We start from the raw sequence: 22,491 nt of genomic DNA, 5'->3' as shown, positions 1-22,491 counted from the left end.
ACCTAAACTCACAGCTTCACCTCCCACTGCTTTCTCAGGCATTATCAGCACGAGAAATGAGGTACAAAGCCCCTGAACTGCAACTGCCCACCACTGCATTTGACCCTCACAACTGTGTCTTCGTTTTACAGATGAGGAGTTAAAACTCACTTTATTCCTTGGAAGTTAAGTAGCTAGTGTGTCTAGGAGGTGTCTGACTCTACAGCCAAAGTTAATATTCTTTGAGAGAAATTATTTTTAAGAGAACAGTACCAACTTATATGTTTGAAAAATCATTGTCATAACTTCGACCTCATATTTCTAAATCAATTTTTGGAAAATAGGCATTTAAAATGTGATGATTCTCTCTTTAAAGGAAATTTGAGGTTTGGTTTACTTTTAACAAAACTAAATTCAAATTTTTTTGTGTATTTGGTTTACGTAAAATTAAATGAAATTCTCTTATGTATTGAAATAGGTGTAGAATCACAGGTTTTAAGATCTGGAAGAGATCTCAGGAAGCATCTGTTCTAATTAACTCATTTTATTTTATTTTTTTTTAAATATGTATTTACTATTTATTTTTGGCCGTGTTGGGTCTTAGTTGCGGCACGCGGGATCTTTGTTAAGGCATGCGGGACTTTCATTGCGGCACAGGCTTCTCTCTAGTTGTGGTGTGGCAGATTTTCTCTCTCTAGTTGTGGCACGTGGGCTCTCTAGTTGAGGCGCACGAGCTCAGTAGTTGTGGCGCACAGGCTTAGTTGCCCCGTGGCATGTGGGATCCTAGTTCCCTGACCAGGGAATCAAGCCCGCGTCCCCTGCATTGGAAGGCGGATTCTTTACCACTGGACCACTAGGCAAGTCCCAAATTACCTCATTTTATAGATGAGAAAACTAATGCCAGGAAAGATGGATGCTTGTCAAGTGAATTCATGGCAGGGTAGTCACCACTGGTCTTTCTACTCTGTGGTCTCCTGATAGCTTGGCAGGTCCTGGAATCACACAACAGTCACAGGTGCGGGGCAGTCATGTAAGGGCCACGAACGACTCTGAGGCCCCACCCCAGACTTAACCTTGCAACAAGATCCCCAGGTGACTCACGTGCACTTAACATCTGGGCGCTGAGCCGTGGCTCCTCCCCTCTTCTTAAGTCTCTCAGTCCCTTGTGGTTTCACTGTTGGGCAAACCCAATGGGAGAATGTTTTCACTTCTGCCTCTCTGTTACTCAATGGCAGGAACTTGCCTGGAGCCATCCAGGGTTTCCTGAAATTTTTTTTTCCTAACAGAATGAAGAACGTGCGTCCGCCACCAGATCAGCAGGGCTCTGTTCCAGATAATTCTGAACAAAATGATACATGAAATACGGATTCATGGAACATGAATGCTTAGGTCTATTGTCCTGAATCTCCAGAAGTAGGGAAAAGCCTGGCTTTGTGCTCTGGAGAAGGGAGTGACTTGTCTCCAGTTTATCTTGCATCTCCCTTCTCTGCACACCTCTACCCCAGCCCTCCCCCATTCTTTTAAGGTGTCCTTCAATTAGTCTATGTGGTTAATACTTCAGTGTGAATTAGTTTAAGCTCTTATACGTGCCAGGAATACTTGCATGGAGAGAAAGGGTGAACTTTCAGACATGAGATTCTGGCTCAGGAAAGATTTAGCTGGGTAAAGGGAGCCATCCAAGAGTGTACAACCAGGCCCAGGCCACCGCCCTGTTCCAGGAGCCCCCATCTCCCACTGTCAGCGCAGGTATCTTTGTTCCTTGTTCTATAACTTTTATATTTTATGTAGTGTTGTGTGCTTCCAAAAACATTTTCAGTTAACTTATTTTATGTAAGTTTCGTAACTACCCTCTTAGGAAGGTGGTATCATCCTCATTTTACAGACTTAAAGTTATTTTGGATTTTTTAGCTTCTGAACTGAAGTCTAGACTGCAGTATGCTAATAAAACTCTGTCTTAGTGGTGCTTCCTGATTTTTTTTTTTTTAATTTATCTTACTTGTGTGCATTCTTGACTAGTCAGTGCTCTCCTGATCCAGTGTCTGGAAAACAAGTTATTCCTGATTCCCGCTCTCTCAAGGGTCTTTTCTTTTTTTTTTTAATTTTTTTTCTTTTTTCTTTTTGTGTGTGTGTGTGTGTGGCTTAAAATAACAACAAGTATTTATTATTGCTCACAGTTTCTGTGGGACAGGAGATAGGTGGTTCTGACTCAGCCACAGTTGCATATTGGTGGGGACTTTGTCATATGAAGGCTTAAAGGGCTTGGAGGATCCAGTGCAACATGACTCACCTACACAACTGGCAAGTGGGTGCTGGCTGTTGGTGGGAGGCCTCAGGTCCTCTCCATCCAGGTGGCTACACAGGGCTCCTTGAGTGTCTTCGTGACATGGTGGCTGCTGTCCCCCACAGTGAGCAATCTGAGAGGGCAAGGCAGAAGGGCACTGTCATTTATGATGGAAGTCCCACACCATCACTTCTGCAATGTTCTACTAATCAGCAAGGGTCTTCTCAGTGGAAGCTTGTGGAAGGCAGGGCCCCTTCAGCCTCCAGGAGGACTGACTCTCATACTCGAATTCTCTCTGCTTCACTCCACTCAGAATGCCTCAGCATGAATGGCCCACCCGTGTGGACCAGTTCAGACAAGCTGGCTGAGAAAGTAAGGAGCTTGGAAATCAAGGGGAGAGGGTTTTGCAGACTTGGGACCAATGTCCTCAGTTATTTAAAGGACTGTGGTGTGGGGACTTCCCTGGTGGCACAGTGGTTAAGAATCCGCCTGCCAGTGTAGGGGACACGGGTTTGAGACCTGGTCAGGGAAGATCCCACATGCCACGGAGCAACTAAGCCCGTGCACCACAACTACTGAGCCTGTGCTCTAAAGCCCATAAGCCACAACTACTGAGCCTGCGTGCCACAACTACTGAGCCTGCATGCCACAACTACTGAGCCCACACACCTAGAGCCCGTGCTCCGCAACGAAGAGTAGCCCCCGCTTGCCGCAACTAGAGAAAGCCCGCGCACAGCAACCAAGACCCAACACAGCCAAAAAAAAAATTTTAATTAATTAATTAAAAATAAAGGGCTGTGGTGTGAAAGAGGGGCCATGTTTTTTCTTGTGGGCAAAAGTGGATTTACCGTGAAGATAATCAGCTTTAAGCTTTAGAGCTCCTGACTTGTATGGGCCTCTTCCAAGACCCTGTATCTCACTCTACTTTCAATATTTAAATCTGTCTTATTTCACTTAAGCCTCCCCTCCCCCCACCAATTGTATTAAATGATTTTCAGAACTAATCAAACCTGGATCTACCCCTTTCTGTGACTCCAGAGAGAGCAAACCAGGACCTAAAATAGGAGTGGAAATCTAGGGTGAGGATGTTAGTTCAATAGAGGAAAATCTTTCCATGGCCAGGACTGTTCCACCAAAAGTGGGTTATTCTAGTAGGCACTTTCGATACGTTACCCACAGCCATTCTTCCTAACAACACCCCCTGTTTCCTGCTAATACAACTTGGATCTGCTCAAGAAGTTAAGGGTGAGCCCTTAATCTCAGAGGGAGCAGGCCCTTCCCCAAACCCCAAGTGTGAATTATAATTGGTCTAAACCAGTTATGGTATTCTCTCTCCCTGTGGCCAGTGTGGGCAGGTAATCCCATTCTCATCAATGAGACAGGGCGTGGTGGGACTTCCTTCCCTGAATTAAAGACAAGGCTTCGCTGGGAATTCCCTGGCGGTCCAGTGGTTAAGACTCGGTGCTTTCACTGCCGTGGCATGGGTTTGATCCCTGGTCAGGGAACTAAGATCCCGCAAGCCTCGCAGCACAGCCAAAAAAAAAAAGCTTCGGGAAGAGAAGATCTTTTCCCCTTTCCCTTTCATTTCTGAAACTCAGATAGGGGAGCTGATGATACTGCAGCCCTCTTGTGGCCAGTAGGCTAGAAGCATAAAAACCAGAGTCAACATACTAAGGATGACAGAACAGAAAGAGTAACAGTTTAGGATCCTATTGGACTGTTGAGTTGAACCAATCTCTAGATTACTTATGTAAGAAAAATAGTCTACTTATTTTTTAAGCTACAGTTAATTGTATTCTCTATTTCTTGCAGCCAAGTGCATTATAACAATTCAGCTGTGTCCAAGGAGAGAGCCTTCTGTCTCTGGTGGAAGGCAGAGGGCTAATTCACCACAAAACAAGAATGTTTCAGAGGGTGTCTATGCCTGGGGGAGAGGATTGGGGGAGAGGATGAATTGTTAGGAGGAATAATCTTTCATGATTAGAGCACAAACAACCTCCTATGGCTTAGGCCCTTAGCTTGCATCCTCCAAGACTTCATATTTCCTTCAGCCTATAACCATATTTCTCAACCTATTTCTCTCACCCCACCCCACCCTTGACCGAGGTAGAAAAAAGGATGGAGCAGAGGACTGTTCCTCTAAACGGGTGTGCTAGGCAACAATTTAGGACAGTGAAGCTGGTTTATAAGCATTGAGAGAAAATGCTTCCATTGTTGGTCAGTAAACAGGAAAAGTACAATACAGCTCTCAGCCCTGATAGACTGGGTGCGTGGCACTCAAGACCAGACAGTTCTCAAACAGGGTAACCTAACCCCAGGGAGACATGAAGGGTTTCCACGGGGTACATGGCCCAGAGAGTTGGTTTTTTGTTTTTGTTTTTTTAACTCTTTACTATGGAAAAAATTCAAACCTGTACATAAAATGGACAGAATAGTTTAATGTACTTATCACCCACCTTCACCCTGTGGCCCTTTATTGTTCCATCTATACATAAGCCACACTCCCCTACCCCTGTGTCAGCATCATTGTCATCACTGTTCTTTTTTAAATTGGAGTATAGTTGATTTACAGTGTTGTGTTAATTTCTGCTGTACAGCAAAGTGACTTAGTTATATACCTTCTTTTTCATAGTCTTTTCCATGATGGTTTATCACAGGATGTTGAATATAGTTCCCTGTGCTCTGCAGGAGGACCTTGTTGTTTATCCGTTCTGTATATAATAGTTTGCCTCTACTAATCCCAAATTCCCAGTCCAAGCTTCCCCCTCCCCCCTCCCCCTAGGCAACCACAAGTCTGTGAGTCTGTTTCTGCTTCGTAGATAAGTTCGTTTGTGTCATATTTTAGATTCCACATATAAGTGGTATCATATGGTATCTGTCTCTGTCTGACTTACTTCACGTAGTATGAGAATCTCTAGTTGCATCCATGCTGCTGCAAATGGCGTGATTTCATTCTTTTTTATGGCCGAGTCATTGCTTTTTTATGGAGCTAAAGTTCAGAGATGAGCACGCGCAGTTCCTCTCACCCCTGTACATCCGTGCTGCTCCTCCCACGAGAAAGTGATGAAAGTGTCTATAATTAAGATTGTAGTGATGGTTGCACGACTTTGTAAATACGCAAAAATCGTTGAAGTGTACACTTTAAATGGGGGAATCACATCTCAATAAAGCTATTTTTTAAAAGTAGAGAAAGAAAACTTCTCTAATACTATTAAAAGAAAAAAAGTAGAGGTGGAATCTTGTTTCCGTCCCTTTTGAAAGGGGTCTGGCCTTCTGACTCGCTTTAATCAGTAACCCGCAACAGAAGTGACAGCGTATGACTTCTGGGCGTTGCCCTTACAGGCTTTAGAAGCTTCAGTTCTCACTCTTTGAGGGGCTCCAGCCGCTTCAACTGCCCTACTCCAGACGCCCAAGAGAACTCAGCTGCTGCTGCTAAGAGCCACCCCAGCTGAGATGCCACACGGACGAGTGAAGGCCTTTGGGCAACCCCAGCTCCTGTGGCACCGCAGCCCCCAGCTGTGTCTCCCCAGACGATGGAGAGGGCTTGGGGTGGTGCGGGTTCAAAGGGGCAGCGCCAAACCCTAGGAAGGGCCCTTCTGCTTTCAGCCAGCAGGTCCTCCACTGAAGCCCTCGGAGCTTTGCCCAGGGCCCCGAAGCCCCTTCAGCTCGGCCCTGTCCTCTCTGACTTGTCGTCTCGGTCCCCCACGGCCCTTCCCTCTGCCCCCGCCCCCAGGCACCTCGCTCTATCGAGCAGGCCGGGCCCAGCAGGGGCGCGCCTTCACCTCCTTCAGGCCCTTCACTCCAAGGAGACAGACCTTCCTCCTTCCCTACGGGTCTGTGTAAGACCACCAGTCCTCACTCTGTCCCTGTCCCCCTTCTAGCTTTCTCTCTGTCATTTAGCAGGGCCTAACCCTAGTGCCCAACTCTAACCACGAATACTAATTGGTGGTACTGAATCTTACTAACTGATGTCACTTACTTTCTGTCTCTCCTGTCAGCTCGGAAGGCGCATGAGGTCTCTTCGTGTGTCCTGTTTATCCGTCGTATCTCCGCTGCCCAGTACACACCCTGGCCCATCGCGGGCACTGACCTGAATTCTCTGTAAGGAGAAAGGATGCAACGTTCTCCGTTAAATAGAAATCTCCTATTTCCCGTCCGCTGCCTTACCGTTCTTCATGCATCTGTTCACCGTCTCTGTCCCCACTAGAATACAGCCGGGCAGTAAATATTTGCCACGTGAATTAACTTGTTGAAGGACTCCCGGGTACCGGGCTCCGGCAGAGCCGCTTTAGACCAGCCGCCAGAGCTCCGGCCGGGTCGGCATCGCCGCTTTAACCCGAGCAGCTCCCCGCCCCGCAACTTCCGGGGCGGTGTCGTTGCCCATTTAAGAGCGGAGTTCCCCGCCCTCGGGGCGGAGCTTAGGGGCTCTAAGGGGCGGGCCGGCGGCCGGGGTCTGCGGGGATTAGTGCGGTGGGCGCGCCTCTGGCCGCCATTTCTCGGCGTCTCCCCGGAGCCGCCCCCTGGCGCTTCGCGTGGGTCTCTCTCCCCTCTCGTGGCTGTGGGTGGTCGCCGCCAGGTAAGCGCGCCGCCCGCCCGGCTCCTCACGCCCTCCTCGCCGGCGCCGGGGCTGCGGCCTCGCCCGGGACCCTCGGGCCGCCCGGGGCGAGGGGCGGGCGGGCGGCGGCCGAGGGGCCGGGCGCGGAGGGAGGGAGGCCGGGCCGGGCCGGGCCGGGTGACCACCTGCGGGTGGACGGGGACGCACCGCGGGCCGGTCGCGACCGCGCTGGGCTGAGGCGCTCCGGGGGCGGACCGGCAGGTGTCCCGGGGTGGGGGTGGGGAAGGGGGCTCCGGGGACCCCCGCCCCCCACCTCGCGGCCGGCCCGGACGCCGGGCTCCGGGGGGGTCGGCTTCGGTGGTACCTGCCCTTACGGTTCTGCCGTCAGGGCAACCATACCCGAGTCTTTTAGACCGTTTGGTAGCATTTTAAGTGGATATTACGTGTTTTTTCCAGAATTGGGGGAAGGCTTCCCGTCGCTCCGTTGCTGTCCTACTGACACAGTGGATGGTTTCACAGGCGCTGGTTGGCAGGGTTTTCTCGTTCTTTAGAAAACGACCAGTTTGCTCCGTCTGCTGAAGGCCTTCCTTGCAGACGCTCTCTGTGCTGGGATCACTGGGAGGGAGGGTGTCAGTCCCCTGGTGGTGGTGAGTAAGCCTGACCCTGGTCAACTAGGGTTTGTGCTGAGCCAGAAAGCCGGTGCGGGAGCCGGCGCGTAGGGAAGCGTCCCGGGAGCGCTCCTTACCGGCTGCAAGCGGGCGCTCTTTCCTTGGTGGGGAGCAGTTGCCGACCTTGGACTGTGGCCATCGCTCACGTAGCAGAATGTACACGAATCACGGCAGACTTTTGAGTTTTCGGTGTGTATTTAAAAAAACCAAAACTTCAGTTAGGTGGTAAACGGACAACTTGAGTTTGCATGTTTCCGGTTGTAAAGGAAGCCCGCGTTAGTTCACAGCTGAGAAGTTAGACGTGATGGATTCAGAACTACTGTGTAAGAAATAGGCAAAACCCTACCACCCCGAAATCCCGTTGTATTATTTCGGACAAGCTCTTTACACAGCGCCTGATGCGCGTATTGCCGTGCTGGCTGGGCCGCCGTGGGGAGCGAGTCGGACTCGGTCCCTGTCCTTGTGTGTGGCTTAGTGGGGGAAACACCTAGTAAAATGGACAGACGGCGTGGCATTTAATTGCAGGTCCCTCGAGTGTTATAAAGAGCGGACTAGGGCTGCTGCAAGGAGACCCAACTCAGGCGGCACGGGATGCTTTTCTGAGGAAGAGACACTTCCAAGCAGCCGTCTGAAGGTGGCTGTGCGAAGTAGGAGAGGGTCGGGGAGCTGGCGTGGAGAGAGCACCCAGAAAGCCGGAACAGCTGGGGGAAAGGCTGCACTTGCTGGCTCTCGGGCTGAGTGGAAGCCTGACCCGAGCGGGGTGAGCGCGGGGGTGGGCGCCCGAGGGTCCCGGCGGCGGGGAGCGAGGCCGGTAACGCTGGGTCCTTCACAGGGGTTGGCGGGGTGGCCGCTCAGAATCCGCTGTTGCGGCTCGAAGGAGGGGGCTGGGGAGGGTGGACGTGGGAGAACGGGTCGGCAATACATTTATTAAACTTCGGACGTGTTCGTATGTTGGTATTATGCGAGAACTGAGAACCTCCACAGGACCCTCTCCAGAGATAACCTTGCTTAAGTGTACATGTCCTTCTCGTGCTTTTGTGTGTGGACAAGGTGTAAGAATATGTATATGTGTGCACCCCACCCCAGTGTGGAGTAAACTATGCTCCTTTTTCTGATTTCAATTTTCACTTGTAGATTTTGTCAGTGTCTTTGTCAACTGTACTTTAAAAACAACTGTCATATGCCATTGTATGAACCATCATTTAACTACTTGCATGTTGATAGGGGTATTTAAAGCTGTCTTAATCATGCCCTGAAAATTCTTGTTTCTGTAACTTGGAGCACATATGGGACATTCCTTTAGGCTGTGCTACTAGACATAGGACTGCTGGGTGAAAGGGTGCGCACATTAACACTTCTCATGTGCTGACTTCTTCCTCCAGGGGACGTGGTGTGAGACTGGTTGTTGTTCACATACCCTTTGCAGCACTGGGTATCTAGGGCCTTTTAAATGATAGACAGTATCCTAGTTTTTTAATTTGGATTTGCTTGGTTACTGGTGAGGTTGAACATCTTTGTGATGAATAATTTTTTTTTTTTCTTGCGGTACGTGGGCCTCTCACTGTTGTGGCCTCTCCCGTTGCGGAGCACAGGCTCCGAACGCGCAGGCTCAGCGGCCATGGCTCATGGGCCCAGCCGCTCCGCAGCATGTGGGATCTTCCCGGACTGGGGCACGAACCCGTGTCCCCTGCATTGGCAGGCGGACTCTCAACCACTGCGCCACCGGGGAAGCCCTGTAATGAATATTTTTATTGCATGTCATCTTTGAGACCTTGTTTCTTCATATCTTGTCTCTTCTTTCTCTTCTGGGTTGTTTATCTTCACAATTTGTGATAGTTCTTTATTAAACTGCCTATTAATCCTTCAAGAATTTTTTTGCGGAATTTCACCCTAATATTTGTTGTTTTCTAGTACTCATTTCTTTTACTTCTTTAGTCCATCTGAAATTTGTTTTCATGTAAGTGCTTTCATATTCTTTTATAAAAGAACCTGTTATTTGTGGCATGGAGTTTCATAGTTCAAAGTACATAGTTATTAAAATTATAAATAAGAAGGAAGTTGTGTTTTTCCTTAGCAGGTTAATTCTGCTTGTATGGTGAGTCTATTTTTTTTAATTAATTAATTTTTGGCTACGTTGGGTCTTTGTTGCTGCGCGCAGGCTTTCTCTGGTTGCGGTGAGCGGGGCTACTCCTCCTTGCGGTGCGCGGGCTTCTCATTGTGGTGGCTTCTTTTGTTGTGGAGCACGGGCTCGAGGCGCGCGGGCTTCAGTAGTTGTGGTACATGGGCTCAGTAGTTGTGGCTCGTGGGCTCTAGAGAGCAGGCTCAGTAGTTGTGGCGCACGGGCTTAGTTGCCCCCCAGGACTCGAACCTGTGTCCCCTGCGTTGGCAGGCGGATTCTTAACCACTGCGCCACCAGGGAAGTCCAGTGAGTCTATTTTTAAGGTGTAGGGTGTGGTGAAAGAAAACTTGTTTTATAATTCATGTACTTCCTAGGAACCATAAAGTTGTATTTCCTTTGAACTTTCTTTTCCTTAGAGAAAACTTTTTTGTTATGGAAAAATTCAGCATATACAGAAGTAGTCAGAAGAATATAATTAGCCTTCATGTACCCATCAGCCTCAACAGTTGTTAGCCAGTTAGTTATCTGGCCAATTTGTGTCCTCTCTCTTCCCGCTTAACTGCCTTCCTTGTATTATTTTGAGGCGAATACTAGACATCACATCATTCTTCTATAAATTTTTCAGGATGTATTTTTAAAAGATAAAGACTTTCTTTTTAAAACGTATCTTTAAAACCACTGTTTTATCCAAAAGAAAGTTGGCAGTACTTCCTTGATTATCATAAACAATCCAGTTAGTGTTCAGATATGTGTGTGTATAGTTGTGTCCTTAGGAAGTTCCGATGACAGCTGTCATGGTTTTGCCAGTTTATCTGATTACATAGGAGTATGTGTACTTGTAAAATGAGGCTGTAATTCTCAATTGATAGCTACTGAATTTTTTAAAAATATGTTATTTATTTTAACACTTCAGCTTTTATTTTTATCATGTTTACAAATGCATCTATCTAGTTTACAGCATCAGCTGGTTATGCTAGACTGCTTATAAATTACATGTATAATAACAAATGCGTGACTGGAGAAAATATTTTAGTTTGAAATAATTTTAGATTTATGCTGAAGTTACAGTAGTACAGAGTTCCCATATACTTTTCACCTAGCTTCCCTCAATGATAACATCTGACAACCTAAAAGAATTTTTAGTTGAATTAGGATCTAAAAGTAGGCCCACACATGGTGATTTTTTGATATGTTTCAAGTCTCTTTGAATCTGCAGTTTCCTTTGCCACTCTTTTTTTTTTTACCCCTTTGCAATTTATTTCTTGAATATGCTGAATTAAGTTTTAAGAAACAAATTCATCATGTGTGATTTATGTTTGTATCTTCATTCAGCATCTTTTTAGCTGTGATCTTTGATCATTTCTTTCTTATCTGTATAATGTGAGTTTTGCATGAATAGTCCTATGATGTAGTAGAAAGACCGAGATTTGGAGTCAGAAAATCAGAGTTTGAGCCCCTGTCTTCAGTATTTACTAAATAATGGACTTGGTCCGTGGTTTAATTTCTGTGACCCTTAGTTTGCTTATCAAAATAAGACAATATTATTTGGGGAGTTTTTCTGAGTACCCAGTAAGATTATTTACTGAACGTTTGTTGTACCTGAAGATGAAATGTGCTGGGTGGCTACCTGTTCAAAGTAGGAATTGTGTCCTCAAGGAGCTTACAGTAGGGACCTCCCTGGTGGTCCAGTGAATAAGGCCCCACGCTCCCAACGCAGGGGGCTTGGGTTTGATCCCTGGTTGGGGAACTGGATCCCTGTGTGCATGCTGCAGCTAAGACCCAGCACAGCTAAGTAAATAAATAAATAATAAAAATAAATAAATGAATAAGTAAGTAAATTTTTAAAAAATTTTAAAAAAAGGAGCTTACAGTAAAGAAGATGGACATGTAAATGAATAATTAAAATCTGATTATTGAGGCAGAAAAACATTTTCAAGGTTCAGTGAAACTGTGATGATGGGAGTGACTGACTCTTTAGATGTCAGAATATTCCTCAGGGGAGGGTTGGGGGAGTTAAGTTAACAGGAGTTAGGAGGGGTTCTCTGACATAGGGCGTTAGAAGTCTGTGGTGACAAGTGCGACCTTTGACAGGCCACTGAAATGAGACTGGCCAGCAAGGTGCAAAGGGAGCAATGCCCGAAAAGAAACCTGGGGAGAAGGAGACTGGGGCCACACATTACGTATGAGGGCTTTGTAAACTGAAAAGCTATCTGAAATTTTATAGTAATTTATAAATTACTATTAAATTTATAGAAATTTCATAGTAAAAATACAAAAATAATCATCTATTTCAAATATAATTCAAATATAAGTTTTTATCAAATATTTTATTACAGATTTTAAATTGCTACTTAATAATAGCTAATCTGGTCAGAGAAGAAATGGAACTTCTTAAAGATGGTTGTTATTATCAAAGGGCACCTTAGTGTATGGCATCGTCTCCTAATGTTTGTAGGGGTATTTGGCTGTTGTACATATAAATTACTGGCCCAGAAGACCTGTTGAACTTCATAAATGTTTGCCCTTCTCTTACCAGATTAGCTCCTTACAAAAAAGTCCAGAAAGTTTAGAAGTGCTGTGAGCCGTAGCCCTATTTTAGGTTAAGGTCTTTAAAAACTCAACTGAAGTAGCCAGTATTAATAATATTTTTTTCAAATTTACTTGACCAGATGCTCTTTTAATAACGCATCTCCTAGTATCCACAGAACTTTACTAAATTACACCGTTTGTCTGACAGCCAATTGCGGGAGACCTCTGACATCTTTTCCTGTCTTTTGCAGTGACAAAATGCTGAGCTTCTTCCGCAGAACGCTCGGCCGCCGGTCGATGCGCAGACAGGCCGAGAGGGACCGGCTCCGCGAGGCCCAGCGTGCAGCCACGCACATCCCTGCGGCCGGGGACGCGAGGGCCGTCATCACCTGCCGAGTGTCCCTCCTGGACGGGACCGACGTCAGCGTGGACTTGCCGGTACAGTTTGCTGACTTGCACGTTCGTGCTGAGGTCATGTGCTTCTCTGGAGCTGTGGGGAGGGGCGGGGGATCAGGTCACTTGGGCAGGTGGGATCCACGCCTGCCGCACAGGTGCATGGATCAGGTGGCCTTCGATAGCTGGAGCGCTGGGACTTCTGGAATTAGTGGCATTTAACTGGAACTTTCAGATGTTAGGGCAGTTGCTGGTGTGAGTCGTCTGTGTGTGTATTTGTGTGTTCTCCATGGTGGCAGTATGCCGTGTACTTCCCGGGGCTTTCTCACAATCCTTGTTGAGCAGTTATTAAAGCAGTGAGAATCTTTGGGGACGATAATGATACTTACGTGGATACTGTAAGATGCTTAGTTCTCTGTATTTTTTTGTAGTTTTCAAAACACTCCTCATTTTCCTCAAAACAAATACTTCTTGCCCACTTCGGTGTGCTTATAGACGTTTTAATGGAATGAAGTGAGGAAAAGGACTTTGTTCATACCCCTCAGCTCTGGCTGCCCATCTCTTTGTTCCCAAAGTAGTTTGCAGGGTAGGTTTTCCATACGCTGTAATCTTTATTTCAAGATTGGATGTTGTAATTATATTCACATTTTGGGGAGATTTTTTTTGCAGTTATGAATAATCACAACTCACAGTGTGAGACAATCCAATATATCTGAAAGGAGTTAACTTATTCCTTGCAGGTCTCTTTTTTTGAGGGGAGGGGAGGTAGCTCTATGGGGGCTGTGGAGCTTCTTTCTGAGCTATTTGCTAATACCAAATCTCTTTCTCATGTCTTTGCCCTGTATTAAAAGGTTTACGTGACTAAGCTGTAAAATGTGCAATTTGAGGTGTCATTGAATGTTCCACAGTGTCTTCCCTCCCTACAGACTCTTTTTAGTGCACACTCAGTCACCCAAAATGCAATTAAAGAACCCATAGCGCGAAGCGGTAGCCTGGGTGCTGCAGTGGTGCATGGTCGGACGAGCCGTGGACGGCCTTAGACTCGCAGAGAGATGAAGGGACTGGGTAGTTTGTTTAAATGAATATTCTGATAAACTGAATAGTTTAAAATGTACTAGGTATGTACATTTTACGTTTTTAAAATAATGGAATATGATAAAATGAAGACACAGGATATCTTGAAGTGTTTTGAGGTCATCTTTTTGAGTATTTATTATATTTGTACATTAGACTGGGCATATTCAGGGTTTTTGATTTTGAAAGACTTTAATGCATTTAAATTTTCTTCCTGTAAGGGCTTCTTGAGGGTTTGATGTTCCAATATGTGCTCCTTTGTGAGGGTAGTTTTCATATTCATTTATTTGATAAGTATCTCAAGAGTTCTGTGTACCGTTCCACTGAAATACGCTTAGGTATGTGGTGAAAAGCTTGAGATTGCTGTGTAGGAGAGTAGAAGGAAGTTTCTTATTACCTAATGTTGGAAGTATGAAGTCTCGAGGGTGTTGATGGAGAAGCTGACACCAGGAAAGTAGAATAAATGGCTAGTGACTGGTTTAGAATGCTTCCCCTTGCTTGGTGTGCTCAGTGAGGGCATGTGTGATACTCCATCAGGCCAGAAACGTTAGCCCGCCTTGCACGCACACGGCTGCAGTGGAAAAGCCAGGAGTTTTACATTTGTCTCTGTGCAGCCAGAGCAGTCGCCTTTTCAGCTCCGCAGGGGAAATCCTCGAGTTAATAAGCTAACTCTGGATGCTTGCGTGGATATAAAATGGGCATTGCCCTCCCAGCTAAACTGCCTTACTAAAGAAAATGGCCAGAAGAATAGTAATTTCTGGGAAGAAAAGTTTTTCTCTCTTTCTTTAATTTTTTAATACAAACTTATTTATTTATTTATTTATTTTTGGCTGCATTGGGTCTTTGTTGCCGCACATGGGCTTTCTCTAGTTGCAGCAAGTGAGGGCTACTCTTTGTTGCAGTGCACGGGCTTCTCATTGTGGTGGCTTCTCTTGTTGCAGAGCACGGGCTCTAGGCACGTGGGCTCAGTAGTTGTGGCTCACGGGCTCTAAAGCACAGGCTCAGTAGTTGTGGTGCACGGCCTTAGTTGCTCCGCGGCATGTGGGATCTTCCCGGACCAGGGCTCGAACCTGTGTCCGCTGCACTGGCAGGCAGATTCTTAACCACCGCGCCACCAGGGAAGTACAGGTTTTCCCTTTTTTTTTTTTTTTTGCGGTACGAGGGCCTCTCACTGTTGTGGCCTCTCCTGTTGCAGAGCACAGGCTCCGGACGCACAGGCTCAGCGGCCATGGCTCACGGGCCCAGCCGCTCCGCGGCATGTGGGATCTTCCCGGACCAGGGCACGAACCCGTGTCCCCTGCATCGGCAGGCAGGCTCTCAGCCACTGCGCCACCAGGGAAGCCCCAGGTTTTCCCTTTTTTTGATTTAGCTTCTCAGCCAGTCTAGTATGACTCTGAAAGAAGATTTAGAGTTGACGTTAGAAATTGAATGAAGCACATACTTATTTCCCATTGGGCTTAGCATCAGTATTGATCGTGGCAAGCAGCCTGGAACTCAGATGATGGTCCAGGCAATATGCAAGGGATTATCTGTAGTTAAGTAGAGAAATCTAGATCTATATACTTCAAATTAATATACACTTAGTAGTAATGGTCATTTTCTTTCTTCCGTTCTCCTTTCCTCTCAAGATTGGGAGGGGGAATTTAAATACCTTCTACTTCCTTTTTTTTAAGGAATTAACGTAGTGAGAGTGCCTTTCAGTAAAGGATAAAAGCAAGGCATCAGGTAGAAATTTCTAATTATCTGGTTTTTAAACTTTCTCTTTGGAAATGCCATAGTAACTCCTTCGATTTATGAGCTTAGTATTGTTTAGTAAATAGCCTGTCTTGTAAAACTCTGTGTCTCCTAAGTTTTAAATTAATGGGAAATATTTGATTAACCATTAGATAATAATTTTTATATATCTACTTTGCTGATACAGATGCTGAAATCTTTAAATTATATAGACCATTGTATCTTAAAATAACAGAAAAAACATCCTGTGTTCACGAATTGTAAGACTTAACATTGTTGAGATGGCAGTATACCCAAAACTGATTTACAGATTCAACATAATCCCCACCAGAATGTCAGCTGATTTATTTGTGGAAATTGACAAGCTGATTTTCAAATTCATATGGAATTGCAAGGGACCCAGAATAGCCAAAACAATATTTGAAAAAGAACAAAGTCGTAGGACTCACATTTCCCAGTTTTAAGACTTAACTGTAAAGCAGTAGTAATCTAGATGGTGTGCTTTGCTGGCGCAAGGACCAATGGAACGGAATAGAGAACCCAGAAATAAACCCACACATCTACGGTCAGTTGATTTTTGACAGGGTGCCAGAGCCATTCGATGAGGGAAAGAATGGTCTTTTCAACAAGTGGTGCTAGAACTGAGTAGCCACATGCAAAAGAATGAAGTTGGACCTTTAACTCCTAAATATACAAAAATTAACTCAAAATGGATCAGAGTCCTAAACATAAGACTATAATACTCTTAGAAGAAAATGCAGGGGTAAATCTTCATGACCTTGGATTTGATACCAGTTTCTTGGATATGACACCAAAAACATGAACAACAAAAGAATAAATAAATTGGACTTAATCAAAATTATAACCTTTGTGCCTCAAAGGACACCATCAAGAGAGTGAAAAGACTCTCACAGAATGAGAGGAAGTATTTGAAAATTATATATCTGATAAGTAACTAGAACATGTGAAAAATTGTTAGAACCCAATAATAAAAAGACAAATAACCCAATTTAAAAATGGGCAAAGGGGCTTCCCTGGTGGCGCAGTGGTTGAGAGTCCGCCTGCCGATGCAGGGGACACGGGTTCGTGCCCCGGTCCAGGAAGATGCAGCGGAGCGGCTGGGCCCGTGAGCCATGGCCGCTGAGCCTGCGCGTCCAGAGTCGGTGCTCCGCAACGGGAGAGGCCACAACAGTGAGAGGCCCGCGTAGTGCAAAAAAAAAAAAAAACGGGCAAAGGATCTAAATAGACATTCCTCCAAGTAGGATATGCAAATGACCAAGAAGCAGATGAAATGCTTGACATCATTAGTTGTCAGAGAAATGCAAATAAAAAACATGAGATACTACTTCACACCAACTAGGAAGGCTAAAATAAAAATGCCAGGTAATACCAAGTGTCGGTGAGCATGTGGAGAAATCTGAACTCTTACACGTTTTAGCAGGAGTGTTAAGGTGGTCCAGCTGCTGCTCTGGAGAACAGTCTGGCAGTTCCTCAAATGATTGAACATAGTTACCATGTGATCTGGCAGTTCCACTTCTAGGTGTATGCTGAAGAGAATTGGAAACACGTTTACACAAAAACTTGTACACAGGTGTCCATAGCAGCATCATTCTGAATAGCCAGAAGGTAGAAGCAGCCCAGACAGGTAAGTGTCAGCAGATGAATGGATAAACAAAATGTGTTATATCTGTATAATGGAATACTATCAGTACTTGACCGTAAAGGAAATGTACTGATACATGCTACATGGATGAACTTTGAAAACATTATGCTAGGTGAAAGAAGCCAGTCACAAAAGACCATATATTATGTGATTCCGTTTGCATGAAAGTCCAGAATACAGAAATCCGAAGGGGAAAAAAAAAGGACCTTGGGGGTTGCTTAGGGCAGATGGGTGGGGACCGAGGGGATGGTGTGAAGGGTGGTTGGGGCCAGTAGCTGAAGGATGTGAGGTTTCTTCTTTAGGCGATGAAGATTTTCTAAAATTTATTGTGGGGATGGTTGTATATATCTGTGAATACACCTTTGAATTATATACTTTTAATGGGTGAGTGGTGTGGTGTGTGATTTATATCTCAGAGCTGTTTAAGAATGCATGGATTTTTGTATACTTGTGTTTTATTCCACTTAAAGTTTTTTTAGTCGTTAAGAAACATAAAAATGACATATAGCTTTGATTTAAAGGTGATATGCTTGATTCATTACAGGGAAAAAAAGTAAGAGACTACAGTAATAAAGGCACAAGATGATGGGGCTGCACAATAATTGTGGCTGTGAGTTTGCAGTGGAAGAAATGCTTTGCACATGGATATAGGGGTGGAGAATGTAGATTAGAAATGAGTAAAATATAATTCTCGCTCTGGTGTAGAGGGTAATGTTGATTGTGTGGAAGGTCAGGAGAGGGTAGTCGGCTGTCATGCGGAGAAGGGGTAAAGGGATGAGGTGGGGAAAAGAGCTTCAGTGGGATGTGTTTGGGAGCCATATTTCAGAAGGTTTAAAGGAATTATTAGGGACAGTCTTATATTTTTTGGGTCTCTTATAGTCCCTTGTACCCAGTGGGTGCTTAATAAATATTGTTTAGTTGTCTGAGGGAGTGCATGAAGGGAAAACGGGGGATTGACAACGCGAGATTTGGCAAGGAAGAAATAAAATAGCACGGCAGCTAGAGCATGGCTGGATAGGGGAGATCTGAGTTTGTCGAAATGGTTTTACATACACAGGCAGAAATGATAGGAACGTTCTAGGAGGAATACCATCTTATGCTGAGAAAGATAGAAGACTAATGGGAAGATGCTCTCTTGATGGTCTTAATTTTCCGCAAAAGAGGTTATGAAGTGAGGACTGTGTCTGAATGAGGTGGTGACCTAGAGGAATTTGTTAGGAAAGAAAAGAATATAAATAGCAAGTACTAGTCTAGATTTAACTGAAAAATGAAACTGTAGTTTGCCAGAGCTGTGTGGATCTTTGTTTCATTTTTTGTTTTCTGCTTGGTTCGTATTCAGTAGCTGCAAGATGAGAGGGTGTATGAAAATGAATAGGATGTTGACCCTTGGATCAGGGATTTCACATCCCTATTCTACACACTGTGACCACACTGGACCTTGTTACTCTTTGCCCAGACATGGTAGACTATTTTACAACTCTGTGCCTATGCTTAGGGTTTATACTAACTGGAATTATAGGTACAAAGTAGCACAGGAAGGAGGATTCAGGGTCTGGCTTTTTGGAAGGTAACATAGAGGTACTCATTCTTGAAGTCAGAGTTCATTGGAGATCTAAAGACGTTCTGAGCAGAAAGAACTGCATTCTGCTAAGGCTCAGAGGTATGACTTACTAGGGAAATTGTAAGCAGGTGAAAATGCTGGAGTGACAGGAGATAAGGCTGTAAGAGTGAGCAAGGAACAGTAGGAAAGACTGTTTATGCCCTGGAATTCGCACTTTAATCTGTAGAGGAAGAGGAATAATTTTTTAAGGATGAGAGTGACATTCTGTTTTGCAGTTTTAGGAATAATCACATTGGCAGCTTCTGCCACTTTGTCTTCTAACTCTTTCCTGCCTCGAGTCTGTCTCTGTCCTCAACCCCACCATAGACTGTCAAGACTTCATATCTTTCTTCATTTTGTTTTTACCTAAGGTGACAGAGTTGTATCAGCCCTTCCAGGCCCAATTTCAGATATAAATTCCTCTGAAGCCTTTACTAGTTTTAAGCAGACTTAACTCACCCTCATTTCCTTAGCATTTTGTCGATACTGCAAGGATAGCGCTCATATTTATTGTGTTTAAACTAGTTATGTATGATTTTATTCTTAGTAAGAACCTTGTGATTGCTTGAGGACAAGAAGTATGCACATATTCATCTGTGTACCTCTAGCAGCTAATGCGTAACAGGTGTCTGTCCAGTAATTGTTGAATAGAATTGAATGGTATATTATGTCAAAAATGTTATTTCCTGTGAATTATTAAGTACGTAATGAAATGAAAAACCCTTAAGAGAGTATGGAATGGGAAAAAAACAAAAACACTAATTCAAAAAGACACATGCACCCCAGTGTTCATAGCAGCACAATTTACAATAGCCAAGACATGAAAGCAACCCAAGTGTCCATCAACAGATGAATGGATAAAGAGGTTGTGGTACATATATACAATGGAATACCACTCAGCCCTAAAGAGGATGAAATTTTGCCTTTTGCAACAACACAGATGGACTTGAAGGGTGTTATGCTAAGGGAAATAAGTCAGAAACAGACAAATACCGCATGATAATCACTTATATGTGGAATCTAAAAAATAAAACAAATTAGTGAATACAACAAAAAAGAAGCAGACTCACAGATATAAAGAACAAACTAGTGGTTACCAGTGGGGAGAGGGAAAAAGAGAGGGGCAAGTTAGGGGGAGGGGATTAAGAGGTACAAGTGACTGTATAAAATGAATAAGCTACAAGGATATATTGTACAGCACAGGGAATACAGCCAACATTTTATAATAAGTATAGAGTATAACCTTTAAAAATTGTGAATCACTATATTGTATACCTGTAACGTATAATATTGTACATCAGCTATACTTCAATAAAAAATTTTTTTAGAGACAATATGTTTTTTAAATTAATTTATTTTTGGCTGCATCAGGTCTTCAATGCTGCGTGTGGGCTTCTCATTGCGGTGGCTTCTCTTGTAGCGAAGCATGGGTTCTAGGCACGCGGGCTTCAGTAGTTGTGGCGTGCGGGCTCAGTAGTTGTGGCTCACAGGCTCTAGGGTGCAGGCTCAGTAGTTGTGGCACACGGGCTTAGTTGCTCTACGGCATGTGGGCTTTTCCGGGATCAGGGGTTGAACCCATGTCCCCTGCATTGGCAGGTGGATTCTTAACCACTGCATCACCAGGGAAGTCCATAGAGACAATATTAAAAACAAGAAAAAAGAAACGTAATGGGATAGAGCCAACTGATTTAGGAACCATTTCCAGGGTTAATAGTAACAGATTGGTATTTTTAAAAATTATGATTGAGTCAGGTGTTCACCCACCCAGAATAATATTATCAAGACCACATTTTGCAGTTCGTCAGTGATGCATTTTATTTCTGGGTTAGAATCTGAAATTTTTATGAGATCAACATACTGCAGTTAACTTATTTACTTCTTGTCTGAGACTTATTTTCATGAAACAGTATAGTTCTTTTTCATGCTGACTGGACTCCAGATGAAAGTTTTTAAAATATTCATGCTATCCCTGCATTTCAAATAAAGATGTTTTGGGAGATTCTCATCTTGAGATGTCAGATTTCTGTTAGATTGAGCATTATTAACATCAGGAACCTGCAAATACCTTGTGTTCACTATCGGTTGGCCTATGATTAGCCTCTATTAAGGAGTCAATACATATCCTTGAAAAGACTTTTATTCTGAGGAGGCAGCTACCCAGCTGGCAGAAGCCCATTCTCTCTTTTCTCAAAACACAGCTCCCATGTTTCAAGAAGCTGGCAGATGATGCTTTGGCAGAATAAAGAGGAGGATGAGAGCATGTGGGATCTTCCCAGGCCAGTTATCAAACCCGAGTCCCCTGCATTGGCAGGCAGATTCTCAAGCACTGTACCACCAGGGAAGCGCTTTTTTTTGATGTGGACCTTTTTTTTTTTTTTTTTTTTTTTTTAGGTCTTTATTGAATTTGTTACGAATTTGCCTCGGCCCTGAGGCATGTAGGATCTTAGCCCCCTGACCAGGGATCAAACCTGCACCCCCTGCATTGGAAGGCAAAGTCTTATCCACTGGATCGCCAGGGAAGTCCCTTAAAATTTCTTTACCTAAATTCCCTACCCCTCTTCCATCAAACTCTCAGGGAGTGATACATTATAATGAAAGGAATGTATCTAGTATTCCTTTCCCTTTCCCTTTGGAATGGGAGTGAATCACAGACCTGAAAAGTTGTTTGTTGAATGGGAAGTGATTGACTATGGTTTTCTGATTCTTGGGCCTCTCCTCTAGGACTCATCTACACCCCCAGTAATTTCTCAGAGGTAAATGGAGCTGATACAGACTAGGGTTGAGCTCTTTCTGTTGTTACACATAATCCAGAGAAGCTTATTCATCCTAATGAATATAGCAAAATAAGGAGACAAATTTAAAGTAAAGGACAAATTAGTGAGTGGGAAGATCATATTTAGGAACTCTTTTCATAGGAGGAAAGAAAGTACAAAATAGGAAGCATAAGAGAAAAGTTAAGAAATGGAAGTTAAGTCTCTATTCCCCTAAGATTAGGAGCAAGACAAGGATGCCTGCTTTCAGCACTTTTATTCAACATAGTATTGGAAGTTCTAGCCAGAGCAGTTAGGCAGAAAAAAGAACTGATAGGCATTCAAATTCTAAGGGAAGAAGTAAAATTACTTCTGTTCAAGATGACTTGATCTTATAAGTAGGAAACCCTAAAGATTCCACAGTAAAACTATTAGAGCTAATAAAAGAATTCAGAAACATTGCAGGATACAAGATCAACCAACAAGAATCAAGTGCATATCTATACACTAGTAGTGAGCAATCCAAAAATGAAATTAAGACAATAATTCCTTTACTGTAGCATCAAGGAGAATAAAATACTTAGGAATAAGTTTAACCAAGGAGGCAAAAAACATGTACACTGAAAACTACAAAACGTTACTGAAATGAAAGAATATCTAAAGAAAAGATAGCCCATGTTCATGGATTGAAAGATTAATATTGTTAAGAGGACAGTACTACCCAAAGTGATCTGTAGATTCAGTGCACTCCATATCAAAATTCCAAGAACATTTTTTGCACACATAGCATAGGACAGACCATCCTAAAATTCATATGGAATCTCATGGGACTCCAAATAGTCAGAACAGTCTTGAAAAAGCAGGAAAAGGTTGAGTTTGCATGTCCTGATTTGAAAACTTATTACCAAGCTATAGTAATCAAAACAGTGTGGTTCTAGCATACAAACAAACATGCAGACCAATGGAACAGAATGGCAAGTCTAGAAATAAACCTTCAAATACATGGTCAAATGATCTTCTGCAGAGGTGCTAACACCATTCAATGAGGGAAGAGTCTTTTCAACAAATGATGCTGGGAAAATTGAATATCCACATGCAAAAGAATGAAGTTGGATTGTTATGTTACACCATATACAAACATTAACT

The 22,491-nt window shown here is 44.0% G+C and overlaps 1 protein-coding gene across 4 annotated transcripts in view; it reads left to right on the top strand.

The window, feature by feature from the left end:
• The first annotated feature begins 6,691 nt into the window (after positions 1–6,691).
• EPB41L5 (erythrocyte membrane protein band 4.1 like 5) overlaps positions 6,692–22,491 on the top strand; it is a 143,045-nt gene continuing 127,245 nt past the window's right edge. For 3 of the 4 annotated variants that reach the window (XM_022565505.3, XM_022565504.3, XM_022565503.3), the window contains exons 1-2: positions 6,693–6,836; positions 12,383–12,569. In XM_022565505.3, the coding sequence (XP_022421213.2) occupies positions 12,390–12,569 (180 nt within the window). In that variant the 5' untranslated portion in view covers positions 6,693–6,836; positions 12,383–12,389. Of the gene's footprint in view, positions 6,837–12,382; positions 12,570–22,491 lie in introns of all 4 variants that reach the window. The other variant, XM_089916982.1, reaches the window with a different exon arrangement.

The sequence above is a fragment of the Delphinapterus leucas genome, chromosome 8 (assembly GCF_059928025.1).
Source record: "Delphinapterus leucas isolate spDelLeu-1000000601 "Yukka" chromosome 8, BTC_Dleu_Yukka2, whole genome shotgun sequence".
Classification (NCBI taxonomy): domain Eukaryota; kingdom Metazoa; phylum Chordata; class Mammalia; order Artiodactyla; family Monodontidae; genus Delphinapterus; species Delphinapterus leucas.
Note: the sequence above shows the minus strand (reverse complement) of the source record. Positions and strands in the feature narration are given on the sequence as shown.